The 12363-nt window shown below is 48.6% G+C and overlaps 5 protein-coding genes across 5 annotated transcripts; 1 reads left to right on the top strand and 4 right to left on the bottom strand.

Annotated features, from left to right (window-relative positions):
* Positions 1-361: 361 nt before the first annotated feature.
* On the top strand, positions 362-4805 carry I303_108518 (uncharacterized protein; the record flags this gene model as incomplete). Its single annotated transcript, XM_065969856.1, has 19 exons — positions 362-828; positions 887-962; positions 1026-1154; positions 1214-1820; positions 1898-2008; positions 2064-2145; positions 2204-2305; positions 2361-2474; positions 2540-2621; positions 2722-2983; positions 3047-3099; positions 3166-3182; positions 3242-3359; positions 3418-3471; positions 3532-3621; positions 3677-3756; positions 3817-4242; positions 4327-4602; positions 4715-4805. The coding sequence occupies 19 exons, from the start codon at positions 362-364 to the stop codon at positions 4803-4805; spliced, it is 3237 nt and encodes a 1078-aa protein (XP_065825928.1).
* Positions 4806-5133: 328 nt separating this feature from the next.
* I303_108517 (uncharacterized protein) lies at positions 5134-7238 on the bottom strand (the record flags this gene model as incomplete). The annotated part of the gene is made up of 7 exons (XM_065969855.1): positions 5134-5277; positions 5383-5907; positions 6053-6289; positions 6402-6512; positions 6581-6723; positions 6797-6987; positions 7051-7238. The coding sequence occupies 7 exons, from the start codon at positions 7236-7238 to the stop codon at positions 5134-5136; spliced, it is 1539 nt and encodes a 512-aa protein (XP_065825927.1).
* Positions 7239-7753: 515 nt separating this feature from the next.
* Positions 7754-8803, bottom strand: I303_108516 (uncharacterized protein; the record flags this gene model as incomplete). The annotated part of the gene is made up of 1 exon (XM_018410434.1): positions 7754-8803. The coding sequence occupies one exon, from the start codon at positions 8801-8803 to the stop codon at positions 7754-7756; it is 1050 nt and encodes a 349-aa protein (XP_018260243.1).
* Positions 8804-9637: 834 nt separating this feature from the next.
* Positions 9638-10567, bottom strand: I303_108515 (uncharacterized protein; the record flags this gene model as incomplete). The annotated part of the gene is made up of 1 exon (XM_018410435.1): positions 9638-10567. One exon carries the CDS (start codon positions 10565-10567, stop codon positions 9638-9640), a length of 930 nt encoding a protein of 309 aa, XP_018260244.1.
* A 721-nt stretch (positions 10568-11288) lies between these two features.
* On the bottom strand, positions 11289-12230 carry I303_108514 (uncharacterized protein; the record flags this gene model as incomplete). The annotated part of the gene is made up of 1 exon (XM_018410436.1): positions 11289-12230. The coding sequence occupies one exon, from the start codon at positions 12228-12230 to the stop codon at positions 11289-11291; it is 942 nt and encodes a 313-aa protein (XP_018260245.1).
* Between the last annotated feature and the right edge of the window lie 133 nt (positions 12231-12363).

The following is a 12363-nucleotide window of genomic DNA, read 5'->3' as shown; positions in this document are numbered from 1 at the left end:
CACACTATACCGTCATATATACTAGATCTCCCCAATTCGCCCATACATCTCGAGCGATCTTGCTCTGATCGAACTCGAGCAGATAGTTCAAAGCACCAATCAGACTCGGAACCGATCACAGAACACCCGCTCGAAACGACGACATATCAAAGAGGAAAAGATTTTCACCTCCTTTCTTCGTGGATCTTTCGCATCTTGACTTAACCGGTGTTTGGATTTGATTTGATATCGCTTATAAGATCGCACTCATATATCCTATCGATAAGCACGAATAATCAAAGACATCACGCATTAGCATTATCGATCAGCCGTCACGTGCCTCTCCTTGCCGACTAAGACATAATAGATACTATCCTACAACATGAACAAGCGGAATTGGGAAGGATCATCGTACGGTGGTCAGGGTCAACAGACCAATGGTCTTCCTGCGGGAGCAGGAGGGCAAGATGAAAATGGAGGATGGGTTGCAATGTCTTCCCACCCATACGCTCAAGCGTACTCATCCATGCCTAACCCTTTTCAACCTTCTCCTCTGCACACCTCCACCACTTACGCCGATCAAAGCAACGTCCCATACATGGATAATGGATTGAGTCATGGACATGGACATGCACATCAAGACAAGAAGGCGAAGACCGTTGATGCGAGGAACAACAGCATTATTAGTGCAGGATCACCGAAAGATGGAGGAAGTGAGGATGAAGAGGATGATGACGACGATGACGACGATGATGCAAATGATGGAGGGCGAGGTACGACATCTGGCAAAGGTAAAGGAGGAAAGGGCAAGGGCGATAAACCGAAAGTCAAGTTGACAAGAGGTTCGAGGTGAGCTGATGTCTGCCTGTAAGAACGAGCGTTCAGCTGATGGAAATCAAATGATCAGAGCTTGTATTGCTTGTCGGAAAATCAAGATGAGATGTATACCTGATGAAGGTGCGGGCCCAGGCGCACCGTGCAAAGTGAGTCAGCAATCTGGTCAAACGGGGTCTTCATGTCTGAGCCTTTACTAATGAAGCATACAGCGATGCAAGTCTGGAGGACACGAGTGTATCTTCGAAGAGTCCAACAGGGGCAAACGGAGTACGAGGAAGAACGAAGCCATGGCCGCCAAAATGGCTAAATTCGAAGCTGCTTTGAAAGGTATTGGCGCTGTGAGTCGCCCTTGCAACTTCAGATCGTCGACCGTCGCGGCTGATCATCTGTACTCTAGGCCCTGAGTAATATCGACCAATCAGCACTCAACTCTTTCTCTACGGCTTTACATGGTAGTACCGGCGACACGGATATCATCAATCTGATCACTTCTCACACCTCTCCCTCAGCCGTACCGACATTAGCGGTGGCCATGAATCGGCAGCCTTATAATACTGGTGGCGACGGGTTCTCAGGAGAAGATGCTCAACATGGTCAACACCACTCTCAGCCTCCGCTCTCACCTCGATTACATTCTTTACCGGATAACGTGCTATCGCCGCTGGGTTTATTAGCCGAAGCAAGTCTGCAAAATACGAATGACAACAATAGCAAAAAGTCGAAATCGAATCAGAATTACGCCAATAACAATAATGCCCATAACCAGCAAGGTGGTAGTCATTCATCAAGTGGTAAAAACCTTCATAGAGCTTCAGCACTAAGCTTTGATGGAAGGAGTAACCCGCCACAACGGAGTGGGAGTCCTCTTGGGATGTCGCCGGGTGGAAGCTATCGCATGGCTACGAGCGATATTAGAGGTGGGAATAATTCGCAAGAGGAAGAGGAACATCAGATGTTTAGTGAGACTGGTCAAGGTGTCGCTTCGCATAATTACTTCAAGCTGGGTGAGTCTAGCTGCGGACGCGATCATCGTTACAATGTCATGTACGCTCATGCTGAAATATCATCGTTCGGGTTATAGCTGGAACGTTCAATCCTGCACCTGGAATGGGGGATACGCGGCTGCCAGAATTGATGACGATAGTCTCGCGTGAGGAGATAGGAGAATTGTTCGAGATCTTCTTTGACCACAGTGAGCCATCGCAACACTTGCCGGTAGTTCGGAGGAAGCTGACATGTGATAAAAGTGGCTTTCCATGTACCATTGGTGTACCGAGAATTCCATACTCCAGATTTGGTACTACAGCGAAGTCAATTCCTTTGCACAGTGTAAGCTGCACATTTCTTTTTGAGATTTTGAATACTATAACGCTTAAACCTTGGCTAGGATATGTGCACTTGCCGCGCGATATTATCACAAACGACCTGAACTTCATGCTCAACTTTCAGCATACGCCAAGAGACTGGCATTCGAAGTGCCGTCCAGAGGGTGAGTCAGTCAGACACAGCAAGCGAGACCTTGATAGCTAACAACGATTTTCTAGATACAAATCGGTTGAAGTAGTCCAAGCATATTTGCTGCTGTCATTGTGGACTCTTGGGCCTGAAAAGACGTTTGAACAGGACAGGACTTGGTTGATGCTTGGTATGGCTATCAGGTAGGCTCGCTGACACTTTATCCATCGATATTGCGTTCCAAATTGCTGACACATCGACGCATCAGAATGGCTACAGACTTGAATCTGCATAGGAAAAGCATTGTTTCTGGCTTAGATACCGAAGAAGGGAAAGCAAGAGATCTTGAGGTGAGCAACCCTTTCGCAGAAACAGATGACATCGTCCGACTGTCAGAAGATGTCAAAGGCTTATCTCTGAGCTTATTGGGTTCTATGCTGGGCATTGCAGATTATCAACCGAGAACGATGCTGGTTACACTGCTTCGTACTTGACCGTTCACTCTCCGCTCAAATGGGTAAACCTTACACGCTGAGAGAAGATTACATCATCCGAAATGCATGCGAAGCTTCATGGCATCAACAACGCTTCTCCCTACCCTCTGATCGACCGCTCTCTGCATACGTGGTCTTGCAACAAATCATGAGTAGAGCAATCGACTCGATATATAGTAGTACTACCACAGTCAGTGGGCTGAGGCATGACTGTGACTGTAAGTCAAGCAGCTAGATTACGTTAAAATGGCAAGTAGCTAATACAATTCGGATTTGCCTAGACATGTTGATTGTTAGATCGGCCCATGAGGAGCTTAGGCGGTGGCTGACGGAGGTGAGCTGCTCCTCTAGATGCAACTCATGCTATACAAGGAGTTCAGCTGATCACTTCGCTTTCTAGTGGAATAAGCCTGAACAGTACGTGCAGTTGATAGGCCATTCTCGGGTCCCACAGCTGATAATTGCACTCATAAAAGATATGTCGGAATCGCCGGCCTCGCCGATGGGAAAGCAGAGTACGACTCGAGGGCTCAGTTTTACTTCGCATATTCAAGTTTGGTCTTGTACTCTTTCGGGTTGGAGAATGCACTGGAGGCGAGTGTCAGGTGCCAAAATGGAACCGAAGCAGAAAAAGCTGAATTTGCGTATTTAGCGTGCCAAAATGGATATTTCATTCTTCTTGACCAACGTTTATGAAGCTGCCACGGTGAGCGAAGAATCGAACAAATCTGTAAAGGGAAACATGCTGATCCCCTTATCGTGATAGCGAGTCTGCACGGTCGTGAAGGAGGAGTTCCTGCCTAAAGGATATTTGCCTTATCTCCCGGATACAAATTTTGTGATGTGCAGTTATGCTGTAAGTAGGATTGACATGTCCCGCATGAAATGAACACGCGCTGATGAACCCTCAGCTCTTGTCCCTCTTGAAATTGCTTAAGCCTGAGTTAAGACCATATCATGACTCGGAAGAAGCCATCTTCAAGCTTGTTTCGTGAGTGGTCTCAACGACCCTCAAGATCGTATACATAGCTGACACCAGGATGTCCCGTAGTGAAATGGCGGATATCCTTGAAGATTGCGCAGTAGATCCATCTCACCAACCAGCAATATACGCAGCCTTCATTCGTGAGATTGTGCGAAAGACTAAAGAACTGCGACACGGCCCCGGCACTGCGCCAGCTTCACCGGGAACGCTCCTAAGCCAACAGATACACGGCACGATGGCTACCGGACATCCTATTGCCATTGCACCTCAAGCTGGAACGGTCGGCACAGACCACTCGACGGCCGTAGCTGCTGCTGTAGCTGCGGCTGCTGCCGCTCAAGCTCAACAAGCTCAAGCACAAGCGAATGCTGCTCAAGGGGTCTATGATCCTCAGCTGATGGGCGAACATGCGAATTGGCAACCTGGGGATCTGCTTCCTGGTCATTCGGGTGAAACGCAGTTCGCGTTCATACCCCAAGGTGGAGATATGATGTGAGTGATTCTCTCCTTGGCGTGCTTTGTTTGGCCTCTCAGAGGATATGATAAGCTAATTTGATATGCACCGATTGTCATCAGGATCCTACCCTCTCAAGCGGGACCATCTATCGCTCCTTCACCCACTGCTGCATTCTTAGCCAATCCGCTCTCCTCATCGTCGAATAACATGTCCACAGGCAACTACGTCTCCACTCCGACTGGTACCTCGAACGGATGGGCAGAATATCTACCGACGTTCATGAGTTCCGATGGATTCGACGGGTGGGATGGAAGTATGCTCTTACCGGGGTTTGGACGTAATCAGATAACCCTTGGTGGGGGATTATTACATAGTCAACATGGAAGTGGGATCATGTGAGTCGAACTCCTACATCCTCGCGGCTTCCTGTTGTCTATCATCATATCTTCCGATATGTGTATGACCGCCCAGAGTTAGAAGGAATGCTAATTTGAGATAACATCGCAGAACGCCAGCACATCAGACTCCTGTACATAGTAGGATGGGATCGAGAGCTGGTAGTAGAGCTCAGACGCCTCATCATGGATCGCAGAGTTGAAATTAGCTTGATGAAGACAATCAATCTCCTTGTATGGTCGCACGCCTCGCCATTCTTGACGATCTTGTTGCAAGAAGATGATATTTCAGTGTGGTGTCGGTTATGGCTCCTGGGAAATGGAAAGATCGCTCAAGATGTAGAGGAACGCAGGAGTGGAAGCGATATATCTCATGAAAAAATCTCGTGTATGTGTAGAATAGTTAAATGACCAAATCATGTATGAATAGCAAATTCCGACTGCACACTCAAGGTCGTCGCATATATCCCAGTCATCGTAATGTAGTGTAAAAACGCTGATCGTTTCTCCTGCCCACGAACATACCATACATCAGATAGGCTTGAAAGCTACTTCTTTCGGCAATCTAAACGTCAAGCAGTACATATCCTTATTAGGAGCGACCGACCTGACGTGGTGTAAATGGTAACCCGGCGAAGAGGGTGAGAGTTGGTATCCCAGATCATCGCTTCCTCGCTGGTACAGTACAGATTGAGAGGACTGTCAGCTCCGATTGACATCGAATTGTATTGAGCCATGGGCAAGGGCAATCAAAGAAACAAAGATAGACCAAGGACTCACTTTCAGGATATCTACTTGAGCTTTATCAGCCTCGATCTCCCTTGTGAAACAGTAAACATGAACCAGGGGCATATCTTCTTCCCGTAATTTATCCGCAGCATCTCCATATTGCTTGACGAAGCTTTCTTCAGCGAGGAGAGGGCTGAAACATCCGTTATATGAATGAAGGAATGCCAAGGCGGAATCAGGGAGGTTCATTATGAAATGTTGGATGATCTTGGGTGGTTCAGGCAATTCAGGTCCAGGTAGCGTCGCGGTCTTTTGCTCGTCTTCTTCTGCTTTCAGACTGGTGAAGCCTAAAGTGTCTGTTATACTGTTTACTGCACTTGAGATTGCACTCGTTATGGTATTTTCCTCTTGCTGCAATTTAGCCTGGGCTTCTCGCTTCTTACGATCGTCTCGCTGTTTCTTCCGTATAGCCGAATGAGGGATAGTAGCTATAAATGGGTTGCGCCATGCTTCCAAAGCGGCAGATTGGATAAACGCTGAGCCGTCTTGTTCGAATATTCGCAGATTGTTTTGAACCTGATAAACCAAAGAGAATCGTCAGTCGACGGCCATGCCAACAGAACAGACTTGTAATTGAAATGAAGCATCATATTATATCCGATGTGTCATGCTCAATCGAACTTGATTGCGAGCTAAAATATCACCATGGTACCCGACTCACATGGTTCTTCACCCTGTTCTCTCTCATCCACTTGACACTCTCCGGATTCAGATCATTTCCCAGAACATACCCGCCCCGCTTGGCAGCTGGCACAGCGAATGGTCCGACGCCCGCCATGACGTCCGCGATGAGTGAGTTGGGCTTGAACGACTCGATTAGACGCTCGTGCTCGTGATGCAGGCGGGAGTTCCAGTAGACCAGCGAGAAGTCGAATGTGAATATGCAGTTTGATTCGTTCTGTATGACGTCGGAGTAGGAAAATCAGTAAATGTCTTCCACTTCACAATTGGCATTAAAGCGATTGAGGTGTGATTGAGTTTTCGAATTCTGCACTGAGAACCGAACTCACCAAAGTCGTTATGTAGTCCTTCTCACCTGCGATGACCTCCATGTCAAAGTACCGATACTGCACGTGGATCGTATCTAGCTTATTGACTACTGTTCGCAGACCTGGATTTTTCTAACAACGATTCTCTGTTAGTCTGTTGGTGTCCGGGCTGAATCGATCAAGGTATTCAAAGAACGTACATCCAGTATAACCTGCCCTATGAGATACCTGAACGGCAGCCATTCTTCCCTCAGATTCATGTGCGCTATATGGCCCGTCGAAGTGAACGAAGAAGGGATATCGTCCGATTTGGTCGTAGGTAATACTGCGCTCAGTATTTCGGCTGCAAAGAAAGTTGACCATCCATTCCCTCCACGTCAGTTCAGTGATTACATGGGGAGAGGTGTACAGCTTACAAGTATTCCAATTATCGTATCCCAGTCTGACTGTTTCTTTCCTCAGACCCGATGTCTCATTCCGTACAAACTCTTTAGTCTCCTTTGGTAATTGACCTTCCGATGTCGCATGTAGCCTGATCCATTTTACGCCTTTCTCACCGTTTGAAGCTTCTACTATAGGCTTGACTCTCGGCAGATCCAATATTTGTCTATGTAGAAGCCATCAGTCTTCTGGCATTTGGTATCAGCTCTCGGTAGGAAGTGGAACTCACCCTTTCAACGCTGGATGTGGGCGGATCTTACCCACTTTCGACGCTTCGACCGCTACAGCTAGCACGGGTACTTCCCTATCGAAAGATGATCTGTCCAAGGTCTGCATGCCGATATGCTGAGGGGGCAGCATATACTCTGCTAAGGCGCCGAAAGGCTTGGAGGAGGACGAAGATGCAGGAGCGGACATGTTGAAAGGCCTTCTTGGCTGCACTATGTATAGAGATCGAGATGACTTGATTGGGATGCGCAATTGTCGAGCCTGGCGCCACAGCATGGACTCGTTCAACAGGTAGTAGCTGTTCACAGTGATATGTCACCGTCGATATTTGTTCGACAAAGGTCAGAAATGCAGTCTCAAGAAAAGTTGGAATGGCCGGAATCATCGAGTGGAGGGTGATGCTTGACCTCGGATTTTCCGAAATATCTCCGAGAGGTGGGATCAGCTCATGCAGATAGGTTGTATGTCCCAAGCTCATAAACGTCAATCATACGACGAGACGGCAACATGCACTTCGGTAGACTCGGTCGGCTATATGTGTCCAGTGTGGATGGTACTGAAAGAAGAAGAAGCTAGATTCATGAATGAAAATGAGTATAATCCCTGATAAATCGCCTCATGTCTGCGAGCTCTCCTGCACGGGGTCGGAGCAACAACCCCCGATGTTGTAACAAGCTGAGGGTAAAATAATCCCCTCAACTCTATCAGGTTGTTGGACGAGGAGTGAGACTAAACTTGAAGCCAGCTGTCGTGTCAACGCTGGTCGGCCTTTGTCCGAAAGCTTCATTCATGGCTCGATTGAGTCTACGACGCGAGTTTGGATGCGCAATTGGCGATATTGACGATTCCCATGTGACCGTGATGTCAGCGGGGACTTTACTGACAGGTCTGCCTGTACAAATATAGGTTCCAAAAGTGTCGGACAGAGCCAAAGCCAGTTGAGGGTAGGCCTCAGGTTGACCCCACACGTTATACCCGGTAGGCTTGAACCATCCCTTGGACGCCTGAGCTACCCAGCTCGAGTCTCGGGGTTCGACTGTAAGTGTCAGGGACTTGAGGTGAGCAAAGTAATTGTTATCGATCAATTTGTTCGCGGCCTCTTCGTTGATGATCAGACTGGCAAGTTTGACCTTTCGGTTTTTCTCAAGTGTGAGCCACCACTTGTCTACTGTGTTCGGATGCATTTGCGAGCTCACGTCTTCAATTGGGGGTGCAGCGTTGAAAGTGATATCACTGCTTAGTGCCGCAGCTGTCAGATTCGGCACATAGATCCCTTGGTCAAAGCAGGAATCATACGCCGCCTGGAAATGACTCTGGTCAAATTGGCTTGAGTAACTCTCGGCGAAGTTGGATAAGTCTTTGAGACTGTTGGGATAATTGATGAGAGACACATGCTGCAACGGCGGTGCGGAAGTTTGCGCCGATTGTTGAGATTCTTGTCCACTGTATACCTGTGATTGGCCAGAAGGAACCAACGGTGCGGCGGAGTCTGCTACGGAAGGGGCATACTCGCTGGGATCCCCACCGTAAAGAGAAGGATAAGCCTGGTGATAACTCATGACGAAGTGCACGGGTAAGATTTGAAGAGATTGAGGGATTGGCAGGGATGATGGTAAAACGTCAAGGTGACGAAGCTGTCGAGAGATGATTGATGAGCCCTCTGAGCGGAAATGCGAACGTATAAGTATGTATCGAGGTAGCCTAAAGAGCTGAGAGACATTCGCCACAGCCTTCTGGATCGCAAAGGATGACATTTTGAAGCTTCGTGCTACTTTAAATTATATAAAGGAGCTGGTGACGCAAGGATCCAGACTCGAGCAACGGACAAGGAGTGTCGTCAGCGTATGCACAGCCACACACCACAAGGAGCCTGCGAGACGATTCAGACCCACGTATGGCACTTGATGACGATCGACTTGACACCAGCGTGACAAGCGCAAGCCTCCTTTACACCTTGGAAGCGAGGACAACGTTTTTGCGGGAAGGCGCCTCAACGCTTGTCATTGTCGAATCTTCGCTGTGGCAAGATGAACAAGCAGACAGGCTGCAGATTGAGCGGGGCTCTTCAAATGCTCGAAGGAGCGTCATCAGACGTTTTTTCAAGTATTCGAATATCCCCCTGTATTTCGGAGGGGTCGCGAAGCCCGACAATGGAGTTGACGGCTTTTCAGAGGCCCAGAAGGTGGGTCGCCACCATCCTTCTCGTACTTGGGGTTTGTCTGGACCTTGTATAGCGGTTGATTCTTTCAGTATCGTCTCTTGACAGGATCCGGGCTCGCGACGACGGATCTCCATCAACGCCACACCTTTCATATGTCTCAATGGTCAGGAAGGCCTAGGGGTCACTTCACTGAACAATTCGAGGCTGCGTCGACTACCGCATTAAAGTATGTCACTCGCTCGCAGGCGAGCGTAAGCCAGCATGCTTCGTACTTCGTGCAGCTGGCCGGAGCTCAGAACTGACCGAAGTACCGATCCCACACGCATTTAGGCATCAAATGCATGATGTAAAATCCACTAATAGAGATATATACTGGGTGAGGATATGTCCTCATGCGATGTTAGTCACTGAGCAGGACGTCGTTCGATCAATGATCCATATTGAGAGCCGACGCAAGCGGTGCGAACTCAGGTTTCGTTGTTCGTTCGATTCGTAGGGATGCGGTCGCATTGACAGTCACAGCTTCACCACTACCAAAAGTCCTTGACATCGCTTGATCTACGTTATGGAAGTCTGCGTAGACCTCAGGGTACCCGTCAATCCACTCGTATGAACACTTGATCCGTACCTGCGACCCCTCCACGGTTTTGCCCTGAGTATTGAGATCAAGGCTTCTCTCAGTATCATGATCTCTTGTTCCGTAGATCCGGGCTGATGCGAGGACTGAACCCTTCGAAGACGAGTAAGGGTGCCTCTGGCAAGTATGAAATTTGGCCCCGATTGACCTCTTGACCCACTTATTGTCGAAAGGGTCAATGGTTAAAGTGATTCGCTTCAACATCGAGATCGCATCACTCTCAATCAGCTTAGCTTTGTCCCTTGCGCGTTGGCCTCGATCCATGTACATGTGTTGCTGGGTGAACATCATGTCGTTCAAAGAGAAAACTCTTGATTGTTTGAGGGCAACGTTGCAGAACGTCGAACTGGGACGTTCAACGTACTGGGTGATATCCTCGTCTGGCGGTGAGATATCGATACGAGTCACTTTTGCTAGCATCAGTGCAGTAGGATTCAAGTCCGTTCCGTATTCAGCTTTGTAGTTGCGGTAATTATCCTGTAGATCCTCCTGTGTGACGTCGATAGAATAAGATTTTACGAATGGCGGTAATGTCTTCAAGCTATCGATATGCTTTGTTATACGGCCATCCAGGGAAACTTCTTGTCCTAAATTGAAGTAACCGACCACCACGGAGGTCGGCGCGATGGCTCCGCCTTCTTGATTGTTCGCATCATCTTCAGAGTCGTCAAATATCCTCTCTTCGCCTACTTTGACAGTGTCAGTGGACAATGGTGACATGTCGTGAATGAATGTTCCGTTTTTGTGGCAAGTAGGTTTCTTTGCTGATTGCCGCCACTGAAAGTAAAACGTATTTTATGTTGAAAAGGTCGTTGACCCCGATTGGGGCTACTACCATCATGACAAACTGCGCTGATCGAACGAGACGTTGACGGAAACGACGAATGCGACGCATGCTACCGAAGAATGCGCCAGAACAGAGAAAAAGGAGGACACATCATCCTTTCTTCGCGCGAGATCACTGCTTATCTCATCGATCTTCCGGTGCGCTGTTGCCACTCTGACTTACTAACACGCGACCTCGACGTCTTGTCATGACACCTTCAGATTGGATTCAAGGATCTCTGTGCTCTGTGCGAGATGAGAACATAGATGAATACTGATCTCCTGTTTTGGACGGTTGCCTTCCATGTGGGGGGAAGCAGAAGAAACGATGACAAAATTTTTGGGCCAGCGAACCCAACTCATATGGATTGCAGAGGGATAAATCCACACGACGTCGAGCAACGCTGTGGAAGATACACGCGACGTCCGGGAAGACAAGTCTTGTCTTGGCTACCCTATGTCTAGGAGCAACACATTGCATAAGGGATGTCTGAACAGGTTCATATTTACGGAAGAAACCTATGTGATATCTTACGCCCAGGATACGCATTGACACACAATCGAGGCATTAACGTGAAGTGCATTGACGTGAAGTCTACCTGAAGCGACGCCAGGTTCAGCCTACGTGAATGTCTTCTCCGAACGCTTCTGAGCCTTTCTGGGGTGGCTCAGAGATGTCGATTCTGAGCGAAGCGGTGGTCCCGACGCGCTTCTTGGTGCCAAACGCATTCTGAACAGGTATGAAATGCTCTGGATACTCGGTGGAAGGATCATCGGTGCAAGGTGTTTCGTCAATAGCTATCAGTTGGATATCTGCCTTGGCGATGGTCTGACCACTAGACCTGCTGAATATCCGCGTTCCTGTTGAAATTCTGTTTCTGAATGACATCGTGAGTGGTCCTCCTCCATACGAGGCCTGTTCCTGTGGGGTCATCTCGACTAGATAGGCATGATCGGCCCAGCTGAGCGCATCACCCGTGTCAGACACGGGTTCTACCCAAAAAGTCAATGAATCTACCTTGCTGAGCCAATCACCGGCGACTAAATCCGCTTTGCTGTGTTTGTCAACCAGGTGCGAGAGTTGAACGTATCGAGTCTCGTCCACGGCAGTTTCGAGACCATCAACTCTGCCGGTACTCGCATTGACCGCGTACCCACTCAAAAGACTGGTGGGGGGTGACATGTCGACGTATATCCCATGCTCCAAGGCGGCGGTGGTCAACGATTTAGGATTCACGCCGAGATCATCTCGGCGGCGCGCTCGCCACTTACAAAGCTGGAGTTCTTCGGCGAGGACGGTCACTTCGTATGGTTCGTCGAAGATTCCGATGTCCTTGAGAGAGGAAGCGTATGTCGTGCTGGGTTCGTTGTTCGACTGTTTCAAGAAGGAGAACACCTTCTCGTTGGGATCTGCTGTTTGCTGCGACGCAGAGTCAGAGGCCCCAGCTATCGTTCCATAGGTTGTCACATGGGCTCCGGAATCCTCATGCGTGGGCAGAAGGCTATACCTCGCTTCGCTGCCTGATTTGGGCCTGGATCCGAAGAGTAATTTGTGCATCTGAATAGGGGGACAATTGGATCTTCCTGCAGTATGTATGAGGTGCGAGGAGGAGGAGAAGGGGCATAGGATAGCTGTAAAGTGGTCGATAATTGGGAAATTATTCCTGAAGACTTATGTCTGTGATAAACTC

The sequence above is a fragment of the Kwoniella dejecticola genome, chromosome 11 (genome assembly GCF_000512565.2).
Source record: "Kwoniella dejecticola CBS 10117 chromosome 11, complete sequence".
Taxonomy (NCBI): Eukaryota; Fungi; Basidiomycota; class Tremellomycetes; order Tremellales; family Cryptococcaceae; genus Kwoniella; species Kwoniella dejecticola.
This window is presented reverse-complemented; position numbering and strand designations above follow the sequence as displayed.